Raw genomic sequence first — 16438 nt, forward strand, 5'->3', positions numbered from 1 at the left:
ATTGCTGACTTAATCTTGAAACTTAGATTTACCAGCATCTGACAGACCACCTCAATGGTTTAGAGTCTGGATCATCAGATTAGACCACCTGTGCTAGTTGGTGTGAGGTGTGTGTTTTTATATTTTTACTAGTACATAAATTTGCGTAACCAAGTAACCGTGTAAAGTTCTCAAAAGGAACTAGAACTAGCTGCCTGTAGTGTCACTGCGCATGCGCGGGCGGCCTGGCTCACGCGCGCCCTCTTCTGGTTGCAGGTCGGTCAGGCCGCGCCTGACCCTCTACGTCTGCAGGGAGCAGCCAGGCGCTGCTGCGCCGCAGGGGCAGCCGCAGGCGGCGGGCAGCGGGGGCGACAGCGGCGGTGCCACGCCCTACGGTGGGTATGCGGGGCCCTCGGCTCCCCGTCACTGCCCTTCTGAGCGGGGCTTCGTGGGACCCCTGTCACAGGACGGTCGAGGCAGGGCCCTCGGGAGGAGAGGGCACCACTCCGGCGGCTTTTCTCAGCTATTTCGGCTGCACCGTGGATCTCCTCCTCTGTGGTCCTTGATGCCAGCGATACCTAATGAGACAGACTAGCTTCAGTGCTTTGGGGATGTTGCTAGCTTTTTGGGGGTAAACCTCAGATTTACTGAAATGATGAATACAGTATTGGTAGCTTGGGAAGAAAGCAGGGGAAGGGGGTTTCTTTTGTATTCATTTTTCTGGCTTGGGTAAAAATTTAAAATACCACTTGTGCAAAGGTGCACGTATGTAACGGTGTTGGGGGTGTGGACTTGCCTTGGACAAGCATCTGGCCGCACGGTGAGTTGTGGGGTGAGTCTGGTGCTGTGTCCGGTGGACTGCCGCATCGTCCATCAGAGTACTGGGAGGCCCTCTTCCTGCGGGTTTGCTTTCTTTGGGTAATAGAGCGCTGGATGAGGGCAGGGGTAAAAATCTTCACCCCTTCCCTTCTCCAAATATGGTCCTTAAAAAAACCAAGCTTTTTTTTTTAAAAGCAGGTGTTTTATCGTTTGTAAGGTGGGTATGTGGTAACATCTGCCCTCTTCCCACACTCTGAAACAAAAATAAGGGAACACACTCAGAACTTTTTAGAGAAAAATGTGTTACAGCATTGAGAGAGGCAGTTATTTGCCCTGATAATAGGTAGAGCTCTGAAAAATACTGTGTGGTTTGAATTTGACTGAAAAACCCCAAGAAAAGCATCACTGTTGTGAGCTTTTTAATTTGGTGTCATTTTGACTTGAAAAACTGAATTTTAAGGCTAAAGATACGAAGTCTTAGTCTTTAAGGACAAAAATTCTAAAGGATCGCTCCAGGTATCATCACAGTCTTCAGCATTTACATACAGTCAGGTGTGTCCTCAAACACTAGTGTCTGTGGAAATCCTGCCACAGTTAACCCTAGATCGAGGCTGAAAACCTTTTCTGTGAAAGACCACATAGTAAGTACGTGGACTCTGCAGACTGCAGGGCCTCTTTCTCACTTCTCTCTGCCGTCACGGTGCCCAGATGATGGGTGCAGCTGTGTTCTGATAAAAAAATTTTTTTTAAAGAACAGGTGTACGGCAGAGATTGGCCACCTCTGCTCCAGGGCCTCTCTAGAGTCTTACTTTAATTGTGGTTCCAAATTCTGAGCAAAGGTTTTTGTACTCATAAACACAAACACAAGGAAAAACCCTGGTTTAGGGGAAGCCAAGTAAAAGCACTGATGTTTCTGATCAGTGTTTGGCTTGAGCAGGACCTGTTCAGGCCCACGGGGCCGGGGCGACGGTGTCTGGGCTCTGTGCAGAGGAGCAGCAGGCCTCGTCGTCCACACCTTAGCTTCTCTTGTGCTTTCACAGTTTTTAATTCTTTGTGAGAAAGGGGGTGAGGAGTGGGTAGCTTTTATTCTTTAGGATAAATTCCCAGTAGTAGGCTTACAGAATCAAAAACTATCACCTTTTTAGGGTTCTCTTTATAAATTGCTAGAAACAAAACATTTTTGAAAACAGCTTTCTTTTGGTGTAACTTATATACCATAAAATCCTCCCACTGCAAGTATGCAATTCAGTCATACTTTGTATAGCTTTGCAGCCATCACAGTCCAGTTAGTCCCAAGATTCCAAAAAGATCCTCCGTGCCCATCTGTATGCGGTCATTAATGGCCTCTTTGCTTTTAGGAAGGATTAAAACCTTGTATCCTTTTGTGCAGAGATGTTAATGTTCATTACATTACATGTGTGAGCATAAGTAATGCAGTACCATGGTCACAGGGCAGTGAGGGGGGGTCCTTTTTCAATTTTATTTCTTTAGTACTTTGAAAGGTGTGATCTTCGTATAGATCAGGTGGAAGACATCAAAGACTACTGCTAAAATGCTGTTTTCACTTTTTATTTCAGTTTATCACGCTATCTACTTGGAAGAAATGGTTGCCTCAGAAGTTGCTCGAAAACTTGCGCTGGTGTTTAATATTCCTTTCCACCAGATTCACCAGGTTTACAGACAAGGCCCCACTGGTATTCACATTCTCGTTAGTGATCAGGTAACTCGGACTGGCGTGCCTGCTTGCTTTTCCCTTTCACACTGGGACTTTTCTTTGTGTCACTGATGAGCTATAGAAAAACCCCATGACCTCTGCAAGTACTCGTGAGAATCACTTTCAGTTGGGGATCAAATTGGTAAGAACTTATAACCAGGGGTTCCACGTGTCCTGAGTGGTAGAAGGAATACAAGGCTGGGAGAACCGTGGCTCCGCTCCCACCCCCCTAAACTCCCGACTGGGCCCGGGGGACTGCAGGGCAGCGAGGCATTTGGATGTGTCTCCCTTTCGTACGCTACTTGATGACTAATTGTAAAAAGCCCTAAGGTTAGAAGGGAAGTAGCACCACCCCCCACCCCTCGTTTAGTGACAGGCAAGTCATAAGAGCACTTCAGAGTGGCGACTTTTTGTTAGAGTCATTACTCACAGGACCTGGCAGGGGTGTTCCCCAGTGGGCCGGGGTGACCGGATCTCGGGGACCACCACGGGCAAGCCCGGGCGGCGCAGGGCCCGGCCCCCACAGCAGGCATGGGTCCTGCTGCTCACTGCCTTCCTGAGCGACCGTCTTGGCCATTGAGGCCTGTACTTGTGCAGTGGGATATAGGTTATGACTTTTCCTTTCACTAATTTTAACTAATTTTAATCTTTTCTCATCAGTTAAGAAAGGACAGTTGGATCTTAATTACACATCTGCTTTATCCTTCTAGATGGTCCAGAACTTTCAAGATGAGAGTTGTTTTTTATTCTCCACAGTGAAAGGTACTTTGCATGTTATGTGTGTCTTGAAATGCTGGGAACGTGAGGGATCGTGTGTGCGTGCAATCTGCAGTCATCTTGTGTGTTTACTTTTGAAAATGCTGGCTTCACTTATTTTAAGAAGAAAGTTTGAGTTAAAGTGTTTTTAGTGATTGAAATAGAAATTAATTAGCAAGTAGGGAAGAGGAGTCAGGCCTCCCCGGGCTGATGTTTGACTGGGCCCCTCGCATCAGACACGTGCTGCCGGTGCCAGGCTGGGGAACTCCCGCTGCAGCTGGGAAAGCGAACCGGGGTCAGTCAGCAGACGCGCATGATTACACGTATTGCAGCTTAGGTGCCGTGAAGGAACGAGAATGTATGAGTGCTCATGGCTGCGGGGTCCGGGGAGGGGTTGTTGAGAGCTGTTAGGGCTGTTGAAGGCCGAAACCCGGAGTGTGGGAGGGCTGGCCGCGCGATGAGCACCCCAGGCAGCGTGGGGCTGTGTGCGGGCTGAAGAGCTTGGCTTCTCTGGAGGCCTGGGGGCCATGTGGCTGCCGGGCAGTGAGGGGAGAGCTGAGCAGGAGGCCAGTCTGGTGTCGGGGGGAGTTTAGATTTTGAAATGTACCAGGAAGTCAGTTGTTTAAACAAATGAGTAATGTGAATAGGTCTTTTTCTTCCTCTTCTGCAACTCTAGAGACAGACGAGAAAGAAGGTGGGAAAACTGGAGGCAGGCGATACCATCTGTATGAGAGGCGATGGTATCTTACACATTTAGAGACAGGGCCTTGCTGGGCTCCACATTTGAGGGAGTGATTGTGGCTCATGTGAGCCACTGGGCAGACGGTGGTCCCAGCAGACAGGTAGGTCTGGCTTGGGGTCAAGAGCTCCAATTTAGATCCGGAAACGTGGCAGGTCATTAGGTCCGTCCAGGGCTGGCCAGACAGGCCTAGGCTTGAGATGTGGGTTTGGAAGCCTTCAGCATAATCAGTGGTGAGTCCAAGCCATGGAGACCACTGAGGTCGCTGAGGGGGAGAATGTAGACAGCGGGCCCTGACGGGACTCAAGAGAGTCCAATGAAAGGGTTAGAGAAAGGAGGGGCGCCTAAGTGTAAAGTTATTACGCGAGAGGAGACCTTGGAAAGTCTGGTGAGTTAGGGTCTAAATCTGGTCTGAGCACAGAAGCTGCACCTCCAAGAGCAAGCTGTCATGTGTCACCCTTTTTTACTCTGCAAAACTTACATTGTCTTTAAAAAGGGAAGTTCGTACGTTGAGCTGTGTTCCAGGAAGGTGGGGGCCATTTCTGTGTCGGGCGTCACAGGACGCCCCTCCAGCCTGTGTCCTCGTCTTCAGGCATTTGTCCACAGGGGAAACTTCATGCTCTGTACCATTTCCTGAGAAACACGAGGCCATCAGGCAGAAGCAGTCTTTTTTTTAAAATGTTTGAAGAATTCATTTTTTCTAGAAAAGGGGGATGTAAGCGCTGGCTGTATGTATTTGCGGGCCTGCTGCCTCAGCGGGCGGCCCGTGGCCTCCCAGAACCGCGGGCGGTACGGATGGGCGGTGATGGGAGCGTGGGCCCTGCGGTAAAAGGAAGATGTCTCAGGAGGGACCGTGTGGTGGAGTGGCGTCAGGGAGAGGAGCTGGAGCAAGTTGATGAGGTTTTTTCCTCTGGGATTATTTCAAGGTAACCTCTGAATTGGGGCGGGAGGTTGCGAGGGCCTAGGAGTGTTCGGCTCCATCTTCACTTTCCAGCCTGGTAAGAAATCACGTGTAACTTCTCTTTCCTTTTCTGTAGCTGAAAATGGCGGTGGCGTCCACATAATTTTGAAGTGATGTCTTACGTAGTCTGAACTTTACTCAGTACCAAATAAAGTCACGCCTAAAAGTGTGTGAAGACTGAATCCAAGAAGTCTTGGGATTGGATTTTACCATATGAAATGTTTCATATTGAAAACACAGGATGACCTTTCTAATGAGCTGTATGAGAGCGACTCTCCTCACTGTCACTGCCGTGGCCGGGTGTCCTCGTGAGGGCGGGCGCGTCCGGAAGGCGCCCCACGCCTCCGGGGGCCACGGCAGGCGGGGCTGCCTGCTTCTCTGGCAGAGAGGCCAGTAGATACAGTTCCAGAAGCAGCCTTTGCTGGCTTTTTACACTGTATGCGGTTTGGAAATGAATGTAAAACCGTACCGTGGGCATTTACGTTCTGTGCCAGTTTGGCTTCTGAGGCCGGGACCTTCTGCTGACCTGCGCGGGAGGAGCCAGCGCGGACCTGTCTGCGGGGACGCGACGCCGGTGCTGAGTGACGCGGGGTCACCGGTGGGCAGGTAAGGGGCCTGGCGCCTGCTGGGAAGCGATCATGTCTGAGGGCGTCTACGGATCCTGCCCGCTCCGGGGACATCCGAGCCAGGAAGACGGGCTGGAAGCAAACTGCATTATCAAGAGTACCTTGGTGAGAGGATCAGTGTAAATCCTAATAGGTACAAAGACTTTCGTGTTTCTGCTTTGTCACAGATTTATTGAAAACCCTTTTGCTTCTGCTTCCATTTTTAGCATTTTGTTTCTGATTTTCATTTTTGAAGCCCCCATGCCTTTTAAACTCATGTGGTTTTCTTTCTTGTTTTCCTCCCTCCCTTGGTCTCCCGCCACCCTTCCCACCCTGCACTGTCCTGTTGAACATTTTTAAAGCCCTGTCCCCGACATTGGAAATACACCTAAGCAGGGAACACAGTATGACAGTCTCTGGTTCGGTGTTAAGGGGTCTACATTATCAAGTCGCAGTTACTCACGGAACACTAGACATCATGAACACTATTGTACCGTCAGGATTCCTCACGCTGTCTCAAGTCCTGAGCTTCAGCACAATCATGGGTGACATTCTGGTGATTACTTAGGGGCTTTTTTTATACACCACGTAATAATTTCCTTTTCTATAAAAAGAGTGCCTCTTCCACAAAACCAAATGCTTGTCGGCCAGTATACTTTTCAAAGGGAATCCACTGTTTCTGCAAATTTTTTTTTTAACTATCGTTTTATCTTCTCCCTTCACTCAAAGCCTTCTCAAAATTCATCAGCAAGCATTTGAGGCCTGTGGTGTAGTAGACACAATTTTTTTTTCAAACTTCAATTCCATTTTAAGTATACACCTCTGTCCGTTTACCAAGGTATTTGGGTTTTGAATGTATTATTTGATCCTTCTCTTCAGAAATAGGAATGAGTAATTTTGAGTTTGAAATCTCTCCCAGAAGAGAAACTACTTCAGTAGTTAAAAGCGTTAAAAGCTTTGGCATTTTATGTTTTATGTTACCCATAAAGGGGTAATTTGATATGAAAAAGTACTGTCTCTAAATCTTTCCATCTTCAGCTTGAAAATATCTGTAACTCGTATAGACCCTGAGGCAGGAGAGCTTTCCTTTCTGTCATCGTCCCTTAGCTTGTGTGTGACCACATGTTTTCTGTACCAATCACTTGGGAAAGAAGTGAGCTTCTCTTAATTGTTTTAGAGTTTTGCTTGTCTATTTAGCATTCCTTTGAGTCTCAAGATTTATGGAACAATAAATGTCACTTAATGCTGTGTGCTATTTTGAATTCCTCATCAGGTTTGCGAAGTGGAGAAAAAAAAAAAATTAAAAGCCCATCAAACTTGAAATTTACACCAGGCGGCATTGAACTTGGTCTGTCCCAGTGAAACAGGTTAAATTATGGCACCAGCAAATTTGCTACTTTGTTTTTTTAATAGTAGGATGTACACATTTCAGTATAATAAATGTTTTCCGATTGTTTTGCAAATGTGTGTCTCATTTAAAATCCCAGTTCCTGCCAGTGTCACCTCAAGTCATAGAATCCAGGGGTTCCCTGGGTATGTTCTGCGTACACATCCAAATATTACAAGAGGTGAGTGTTTTTTTTTTTTTTTTTTTTTCATTTCCTTGAGTTTGTTGTTTTCTCAAAGCTGATGCAGCGGAGGACCAGTTATTCCAGTAATTGTTCCACACTTAAGAAAGCCAGGTTTGTGTCCTTGTTATCACCAGTTCTCCTGTTTTGTAAATGATACAGTCATGCGTCACTGACCGCAGAGTCCAGATGCTGTGATAGGTTGTGTCCTGGCTCAAAAGAGGTAATACATAGAATGTCCTGATCATTTAGAATTTTAAAACAGAAGCTGTATTCATAACTTCCTGCATCCATCATGTAAATGTCTATTTAAATAACTGCTAAGGTATTCACACAGGCTCCAGACTGGGAAGTACTCGGGTGCGTCACCAGGCAGTAAAATCATCAGGACCCTGACGATGATCCTGACAGTCCCGGTAGCTCTGGAGTCGGTCCCTCTCTGCCATCTCTCCATGGAGTGCAGCTGAGGCCTTGCGTCCTAACCGCCTCTGTACTGCCCGCCACCCAGAAGCGCTGCTGGGCGCGGGGAGGTGTCTGTGCTTGCTCTTTCCTTCAGCTCGTGAGCTCTGGGCTCCTCGGTGTGGGTTCCTGGTCTTAATTGATAAAGGTCACAGATGTGACAGCACAGAGCAGAAACTAGATCATCTTATCAGCTCTTAGGTAACATTAGGAAGGTCTGAATTTGGACAATGGTGTTGCTCAGATTTGTCCTACATAAGAAAATGGCCGTAAAACTGACGTAATAAGCATCGCCATGGTTTATTCATTCTTGTAAGTAAGTCTCAAAGGTGCCAACGCTTTACTGATCTGAGTTTTAAGTGTGTAAAATTTTTGGTGTAACTTGATTTCCGAGACTTTAAAATAAACTTGGGGAAAAAAAAATCACACCCATTCTACATGCACCATTCATTATTTTTAATCAATTATATTGTAGATAACTTGAGCCTTAACTCTGTTTCTTTAACATCCCCCAAATTTTGTGAGAGATGACAATGATTAGCTTTTCTAGAACAAAAACACACTATGTGCTGTAGCATATGCCAGAGCTTGTAATTTCCAACCAGGCAACACAGACTCTGAGTTGCTTTTGTTTAGTTTGTGTTTTTGGTCCCCAGACGTGTCTACGACAAGTTGACAGAAACAGAAAGGTGAAGACCCAGCTCCACCCACTCTGGAGTCCTCATTTCTTTGGTGTCTCATGGAAACCTATTAACTTGCCTTCCACTTAAGTCTCTACATAGAAAACTGTCAGGCATTATGAATTTACAGTACAGTCACTCTGATAAAGTTGCTGTTTGATCTTCAAACTGGAAAGGTCCTTCTAATCAAAATGGAATCATTGTGAATAAAAGTAGGCCCCTGGCTTTGAGTATCAGGTAGAAAATCAACAGCTTATCTTTCTGCTCAGTTTGCGCCAACACTGATGGTCTGCTGAGGAACGCTGACAGGAATTTATCCCTAGGAAGGCGGCACCTACCTCTTAAGAGATCCGGGTTTCTTGCATGGTCCTGGCTGCGCTGAGACGGCCCTTGCCACGGGTTGACTGACGCGAGGCTTCGAGCTGATTGCTTCGCAGCAGAACGAGGGAGGGAACTGTCACCAGAGTTCCTGCTGTCCCTACGGAAGTCTTTTACCTGTAAACGCCCTTCCCACTGGAAAAATCAACAGGTCTGGGTGATGGTGGAGTCGGTCAGAAAGACTCGGGTCTTCCCTCAGGAAGGGACACCTCGTGGCGCGCTGGGTCAGAGGATGACACAGCACCTGCACAGCCGCTGTCCGCCGCCTCCCACCGCGCTGGGCGGGGTGACCGGCGCAAAGTAGGCGTGGACTTTGACGTGAGGGAGCTGAGCCTGGAAGCAGAAGGAAAAGGGGAGGTGCTCTTTATGCTGTGGTTCGGGGATTGCAGGCCTCATCCTAGAAAAGGCCACAGTCTTCGTGTCCAATCTACTTCATTCTACTGCTAGGCAGAGTCTGAACAGTATTTCTGGTGGAGGCTGAAGGTGCTTTTGTTCACACACACACCCCTAAAACCACACCTTCTAAAGACAAAGGGAAACTCAGAACATTTCTGCCCGGGGTGCTCACTGCCCCTACGTGCAGATGAGTGGGGCCCCCACAGCTGAAGCAGCTGGGGCTGCTCCGGGGAACAAGCAGAATGTCGCCTGAGGTTAACGCATATTCAGGAAGATGGTGCAGGTGAACTGCGTGGGAAAGAACACCAGTCTGCTCGGCCACTTCGCCTGGAAACCAGCCAGGACTGCGTTCTGCCTCCTCCTGATGACGGCCTTGAGTCAGCAGACACATGGAGCCTCCGCTCAGACCCACTCTGGAAGTTGACTCTTCCAGGGAAGGGGGTCTAATAAGGAAGTCTGAGGCGATGCCTGTGTCAAGGTCGCAGTCTGCGTAATTGCCAGCTCGGGACAGGACGCGGGAGGTGGCCCCTGCCCCGCACTCACCCGCATCCGCTTGATGCCTGCACGGGTGACCTGCTGGCAGTCGTACAGCTCCAGGCGCTCCAGGCCGCGGCAGTGCTCCAGGTGCTCCAGGGCCACGTCAGTGATGAGGAGGCAGTTGTCCAACTCTAGCACGCGCAGCCTCTCGTGGCCGCAGGCGCTGTTGCTCAGGTGCAGGATCCCGTCGTCTGTGATGAGCTCGCAGTGGGACAGGCTCTGGGGAGGCGGGGGGAGAGTGGCTGTCTGCAGGGTCCCGGGAACCCAGCATTGGCAGCAGAGTTAGGCACAAGGCCTTGGGCTGGCCTCAAGCCTCCAGTGTGTCCGCGTGGAGACACGCTGCAAGGGCCCATCTGGGTCGACAGCCACGTGAGAGGACCCTGGACTCCCCTCTCCCACCATGACTACAGCCCCAGATGGAACGCCCTCCCTGGAAGACACACAAAACCCAGCTGAGTGACTCCTGCATGTCGTGGAGATGAGAGAAGGCCCACGTGGAAACGCGGAGGAGAGGCCAGGGCACAGTCTTGTCATGAACCCCGCCCCCGAGTGTGGAGACCCACCATCAGGAGGGCACTCAATCCTGGAGCTGCTCACAGGAGCAAAGGGTCCCCCCACATGGGGCCCCCAACTTTTAAGACAAGCCCCTAACACGTCCAGCTCTGAAAACCACTGGGCTCACCTTCCTGATAAGAGCCACTGTAAAGGGCTCCCATCCCCAGGCCCAGCACAGGCGAGGCTTGTAGAGACTGGCGGGCACCACCTCTGCACCTTCCCTGTGTCTCTCCAGGCCTCCCGCCCACCCGCGCCCACCCCCAGCAGCCCCTGGCTCTTCCGCGGAGCCCGGCTTCTGCAGCTGCCACCAGGGCAGAAGCCTGCCTCTCCTGGCTAGTGGGGCCCCACAGGACGGTAACCAAGCAGAGTTCTTAGATGGTGACCGCCCCGGGCACAGCAAGAGAAAGCAGACCCAGGAGTTCGGCCTTTCTCTGAAAGAAGCCTATTAGTTTATCATCCCAGCTGCAGCCCAAGGAGCAGGCTTCCACTTAAACACACATCCAAGGGCTGCCCGGAATCCCTTCTAGAGACTTGGAGGGCAAGTGCTCTCCCCTCTGACACGCTCCAGAGCGCCGCACCTCCCAGAGGGGAGCTTCTCCAAGTGGTGGGTGCCCCAATCTTTATAGCTGGCGCCCAGGGGATGCCCTGATCACCTGGCCCCGAGGGCCAAAGGAGGCTTGCATTCCTGGGTCCCCTGGGACTTTAACATGAGGAGAGTTAGTTCCTGGCAGGCTACCACCGCCAGGCACTGAGAGACTGCAGACAGAAACATACTCCCAGTCTTCCTGGGAAAGAGGCCTATGTGCTGGCCCTGGGGCTTGGGCGTGTGTGGCAGGCTTCAGGTTTGGCACCCAGCTAGGGGCCTGTGCATGCCCGCTTGCTGAAGGCAGGCAGGTACACGCCAGCTCTGCAGGCTCCCTCGGCCCTGCTCCCTGCTAGAGCTGGTCAGTACCTCTGAGATGGGAGTTTCCACCCTTATCTGGAGGCCCTGGAGCTGAAGAATACAATAACTGAACTGGAAACACCAGCACGCTCCGAAAGAGACTAGATAAAGCGGATGAAAGGGTCCATGACTCAAAGACAGGGCAGAGACGTTCACCCATCAGAAAAGCAAGAGAAAAAAAAGTGAAGATAGCCTAGGGGACTTACAGGACAACATCAAACAGACGAACCTTCTAAGGGTCCCAGAGGAAGAAAGGTGCTGAAGCTACTTGAAATAACGGATGACAACTTCCCTAACCTGTGGAAGGAAACCGGCATCCAGACCCAGGAAGTCCAGAGATGCAAGGTAAGGTGGACCTTGGCTCCCGTGGCTGGTGCAGGACTCGTGGGCTCCCACACGTGCGGGTGGAGTCACTGCTGTGGAGTTTGGGGAGCCATCTGGTGGCCCAGTGAGTCTCAGTATTCTAGGCTAACCAGAAGGTCTGAATAAACCAGGTCCTCAGTTTGGGAGAGAAACACAGGCTGGGCCGCGCTCCTTCACGTGGCGCCACAGAACAGCGGCCCCTCGGACTGTGGGCCCCGCCGCAGCTCCTCGCTGTCAGCCCTTTAAAGCTGGAGAGGAGTGAGTCCACCTCATGAGCGGTGCCCGAGTCTGGTCCTGGCCCCCATTTGGCCTCACACCCGCCCCCTCCCTTATTCTAAAGCCCAGAAAACACAGGCTGTGTCCTCTGTGTCAGATGCCCTTCTCCACCTGCCAGGAACACACACACACAGGGGGACTCACAAGTCCTGCACCCGCCGCCGGGGCCAAACCCCTCTCCGGTGCACTGTGGCGTTCTGTGGCCGAGACGTCAGTTTATCCTCACTGACGTCTTATTCTGTGGTTTGGGTGAGTACACATTTCTCAAAGCCCCTGCTTTGAGAACGGGCTCAGCAGCTGAGATTTTTTAAGAGGATGACAGCTTTGCTGAGTGAAGAAGGTGAATCTTGTGGATCAAGGGAGTGATTTAACAACCAGCCACAGAATTCAGGCTGGGGGCAGGGGGCGGGCATCAAACGGGGATCAACGGTGAGAACGTGGCGGGGTGAAGGGGTCCCATTTAGGTTAAACTGTGTTGCAGTCGGGAAACAGAAGGGGGACTGGGAAAGGCTGGGTGAGGTCTGTCAGACTGCGGGCCTGAAACAGACACACACAACATAGTCTCTTACGCTGTTGTCTTCAAAGGTGTTGAATGTTTCCCCTTTAAGGTGGAAAGCATTCACCTAAATGTTCCCGGTCTTGCAGCCCTGCTTCTTCCAGAGCAGTGAGGGTGCCTGGAAGACTCTCTCCTGTGGCCGAGAGCAGGCTCCCGCCCGCTGGCAGCTGTGTGCCTGTTGTTCTGAGCAAAGAGTAGCTGACTGGACACCTGATGGGCTTGGCTTCCTACAAATCACTGGGTATCTTGTAAAGCAGGACGAAAAATAAACTGTAGAAATGAAGACAGTAATATATTGCCCCCTTTTGGGGGGCTATAATCCCTTATTCTTTAGTATAATTCAGCTAAAATTCCTGATAGCTTCTACCCCTGAGCTGTACAGTATGATTTAAAAAGCCCCCCAAAGCGGCTCCGGCACTGAAGTGGAAAGCAGCCCCTCCACTACCAGCAGAACTGCTGACGACACGTCCTCTCAACTAAAAGCTGAAGGAACAGAGAGGGTCCTTAACCTCCTTAGAATAAATTTCCTGACTCCAGATGCGTCCAGGCCCCCCTGTGTATTCTTTAGAGTTCCTCTTGTTTCCAAACACATACATTTCTACAGGATCAGCTTCCCTTTCAAATACCCTTCAAGATTTTGATTTTGTGTAACTACGAGGCCCCTCCTCCCGGAGGCTCACAGAGCGATTCCCGGGAGGGGTGGGGCATGTGCACACCTGCCCCGCTCACGCTTAAAGTTCAGCCTGGGAACTGAAGTGTTAGCAAACGAGGCGTGGCGGTCATCTGGCCTGGGGTCACGTCCCTCTTTCTTCCTGTCTGCAGATCTTTAGTAAAAGATAAAAACCACATTTCAAAATTCTGAATCTCTGTAGCTTTGCCTCCTGTGACCACCTCCCCCCCAGGCTGGGGGAGGGATCCCAGCCCTGTCACCGAGAGCAGGGCTAGGGCAGGGACCGGGCTGTGTCTCCAGGGAGGAGACAGGCACTGGCACACCCGAGGCCGCCATCCCAGCCCTCCCGGAGCGCACCTGTGCTGGGGGACCTGCCACGCAGGACGCACGTCCAGGGACACCTGTGCTGTCTGCTGCCCTCAGCCTCACCCGAGGGTTGACAGAGGCACTGCTGTCACTGTGCGTCACCAGAGCGGGTAGCACACTTGAGCATCCCTCCAGCAAGGACCCAGACACTTGCTTCCCGGGCTTCAGGGTGAGAACAAAGCTCGTCCCTCCTCAGGAGCTGCCTTCCTGTTCCCCGGTGCCTAGAACAGTGCCTGGCGCGTGGTCCTCAAGAGGTGTTTACAGAGTGAATTCAATGGACAGACAACAGATAGAACGGATAGAATACAGAGCGTTTCCCTTTTCTGTCCTGGCCATCAGGCCTCTCCAAAGCTAAGTTTAGACTTCAACTGTGATTGTTTCCCTACTTTTTGGCTAATTCTCCATTTTTTTTAAATTTGGGGCTCTTATCTTGAACTTCTGGTTTTATCACAGTTTACCTTTTACTCTAGGTCCCCTTTCTGGAAGTAGCTGATATAAATACAGGGGAAGACGGAGAAGATGTTCAGTCAGAGGAATCCTGGCTGGGGAGGGAGGACGCTGACTTGGAAGCCACTTCCTGACAAGCTGTCGGGGTGGGCCCTGCACTCCTGAGGGGGCAGGAGGAAGAGTGGGAGTCAGGGAGCTGGTGGAAGTGCACACGAGCAATGTGCTGAGATTCTTGCGGACATGGAGGGAGGGCTGGGAGTCTGGGGCGGGGCGGGGGGGGAGGGACAAGGGCAAAGTGCGAAGAAGAAAGGCCCCTAGATCTGCCCACACCTCCAAGAGGCCGGGTCTGGAGGATGAGCCGAGCCCAGGGAAAGCACGTCTGAGTAACAGGGTCTGCAGGTTCTAAAACTGGGTCAGAACCAGCCTGGGGGTAAGGACATTAAAACTACAAAACTATCTACAAATAGGAAAACAATGTCATCAGAGAGTTTGGATACAGGCAGGTTCCTGACTGATCTCTGAAATCTGATCCCAAACTCTTAAAAAAAAAAAAAAAAAAAAGAGCCCCAGAGCTGCCCAAAGCGCAGCACGCTTGCACCTGACAGAAGCAGCCCCCAAAAGGGATGTCAAAGTAAAGAAATTCGGTGGAGAGTGTTAACACAAGGCCAAATAGAGCCTGAATGAGGTTATGAAGTTCTAGTCCCTGGAGTCAGAGACAGACGGCATAAGAAAAATCTGTTGTGTATCCCAGGGCGCAGGCAAGACCAGACCCCACAGAAGCCACGACACCTGGGGCCTTTGGGCAAGTTTCTTAAGCACGCTGAGCCTCAGTTTCTTCATAGAGAATGGGCATGTCCACAGCGCCTGCCTCACAGGGCCAGGCTGGTGGGAGGAGTGGCAGAGTTCCCACGGCCTGCGCAGGGAACTGGGACCCCACCCCTCCACGGGACGTGACTCGTCTGCACGGCTGAGTGTCAGTGACACTTCTCGCGCTCATTCTGGACCTTTCAGTATATCCTGACTCCTCCCCCACCCCCATAGACACACGTGTGAACGTATACGAAACGCAGTGGAAGGCTGGCCTCATTTAAACGTGCTTTCACTCCACCTGACGCCATGAACGTGAACTTAAGGGAAGTGGTAAGGATGTGGCCCCTGTTAGGTTCACATCCTAAAATGAAAGCAGTGACCTTTAGATTGCCCACCTCCCAAGGTGCCCACTAACAGACCTGTGAAGTCAGCAGGCTGAGACCCTTGCCGGTGTCACGGCTCTTGCTGGGGTGGGAGATTCTTTCGTCCCCAAGAGGTAAGTAACGTCACAAAAAGCTGAGACTCACCAGGGCTTGCAGCCTGGGGCAGTGGATGGAGAGCTGGCTGAGCGTGCTGTCGGTTATCTGCAGAGAGACACGCGTGTCGGGGGGGCTTCTACACAGAACCCGACCTCTAACCCTGCTCCTCCTCAACGCCCGGACCGGAGGGTACGAGAGGGAAAGACGCCTCCCTGACGCACTTGGGCTGCGACGTCCTCTCTCCACCTCCGTTCTGCTCATTCCTGGAGCTGCCAGGCTTTTCTCCTGTTTCTCCTCTGGTGCCCCAAAGGGGACAGGGGACAAAGAGGGAGTGGGCCGGGAGGGTCCCCAGGGTTCTTTGTGGAGTCATCCCCTTGCTTCTCTCTCCCTTCAGTTGTGTGAAAACGAGCACACACAGACACCCACTTTTTTTAAACGTTTGGCAAAAGCTGGAGCTACCCTGTACTTCTTGGCTGTAGCTCCGATGACTGACAACAACCCCAAGCTCACGCAGCCCACCGCCGCGGCCCTCACAGATTCCCAAGCCCTAACACCTGCGCCGGGGCAAGTGCAGGGCCAGACGAGCCAGCTGGCATCTCCGGCTACTCCTGTCTGTCTGTCTACCAGCAACCGAGGGGCAGCCCTGCAGGGCTGTCAGGAATCCACTCACCAGGATGCATTCTTCCAGATCCATCTTCTCCAGGTCATGACAATTCTGTAAGAGTCCATCAGACACCCCAGTCAGCGGCTGGGGCGACAACGGGGCCTGTCCCCCCAAGCACCAGCCCAGTATCCTCGTCTCCTCCCATCCAGGAACGTGCCCTGGTCCTAAGGGCCCCAGTGAGCCAGCACGTCGCGGAGCAGGTGCCCTTGGAATCATATTCACTTTAGAAATGGGAGTTAGGGCTGCGTTTCCTTCTCTTGTCCTGCAAAGGCACTTGTCCACACCTTCCCAGTGGCTCCTGGTAACAGCACGTACACCTGAGCCACAGAACAGACCCCGGGCGGGCACGAGGTGGGGTGCTCGCCAGGAGGCGGCTCCTTCGTGGGGGCCCCCCCGACCAAGTGACAGCACGGCCCAGACCGCCGCTGAGCCCCCCTTGGGCCTCCCCAGTTCTCTGGCCAACTGCAGAAGAGGCCAGCGCACCCCGATGACTGCTCCACTTGGTGCCTGTCATTTCTGAAGGAGCTTTCTGCAGCCTCCAGGACCACCCCAGGTTACTGAATGAAGGAGGTGAGCTGGAGTTCGGTTTGGTTTGGTAAAATCTCTCTCTTACCCGAGCTAAAAGCGTAAAACCTGCGTCAGTCAAGTGGGAACATCGGGCAGCCTCCAAAATCCTGGGTAAGGAGCACAAGGAGAAAAAGCAGGACAGGTTAACGAG

The 16438-nt window shown here is 51.6% G+C and overlaps 2 protein-coding genes across 3 annotated transcripts in view; one reads left to right on the forward strand and one right to left on the reverse strand.

The window, feature by feature from the left end:
* The window catches only part of UBP1 (upstream binding protein 1), a 43113-nt gene extending 36174 nt beyond the window's left edge, over positions 1–6939 (forward strand). For both annotated transcript variants that reach the window (XM_031469837.2, XM_031469838.2), the window contains 4 exons: positions 256–374; positions 2376–2518; positions 3223–3274; positions 5045–6939. In XM_031469837.2, the coding sequence (XP_031325697.1) occupies positions 256–374; positions 2376–2518; positions 3223–3274; positions 5045–5082 (352 nt within the window). In that variant the 3' untranslated portion in view covers positions 5083–6939. The remainder of the gene's footprint in view (positions 1–255; positions 375–2375; positions 2519–3222; positions 3275–5044) is intronic.
* The window catches only part of FBXL2 (F-box and leucine rich repeat protein 2), a 53540-nt gene continuing 43476 nt past the window's right edge, over positions 6375–16438 (reverse strand). Inside the window, exons 11-15 of the mRNA XM_010982052.3 lie at positions 16334–16394; positions 15727–15771; positions 15105–15161; positions 9598–9810; positions 6375–8991 (exon numbers count right to left, since the gene is read on the reverse strand). Coding sequence (XP_010980354.3) covers positions 8884–8991; positions 9598–9810; positions 15105–15161; positions 15727–15771; positions 16334–16394 — 484 coding nt within the window. The 3' untranslated portion in view covers positions 6375–8883. The remainder of the gene's footprint in view (positions 8992–9597; positions 9811–15104; positions 15162–15726; positions 15772–16333; positions 16395–16438) is intronic.

The sequence above is a fragment of the Camelus dromedarius genome, chromosome 17 (assembly GCF_036321535.1).
Source record: "Camelus dromedarius isolate mCamDro1 chromosome 17, mCamDro1.pat, whole genome shotgun sequence".
NCBI lineage: Eukaryota > Metazoa > Chordata > Mammalia > Artiodactyla > Camelidae > Camelus > Camelus dromedarius.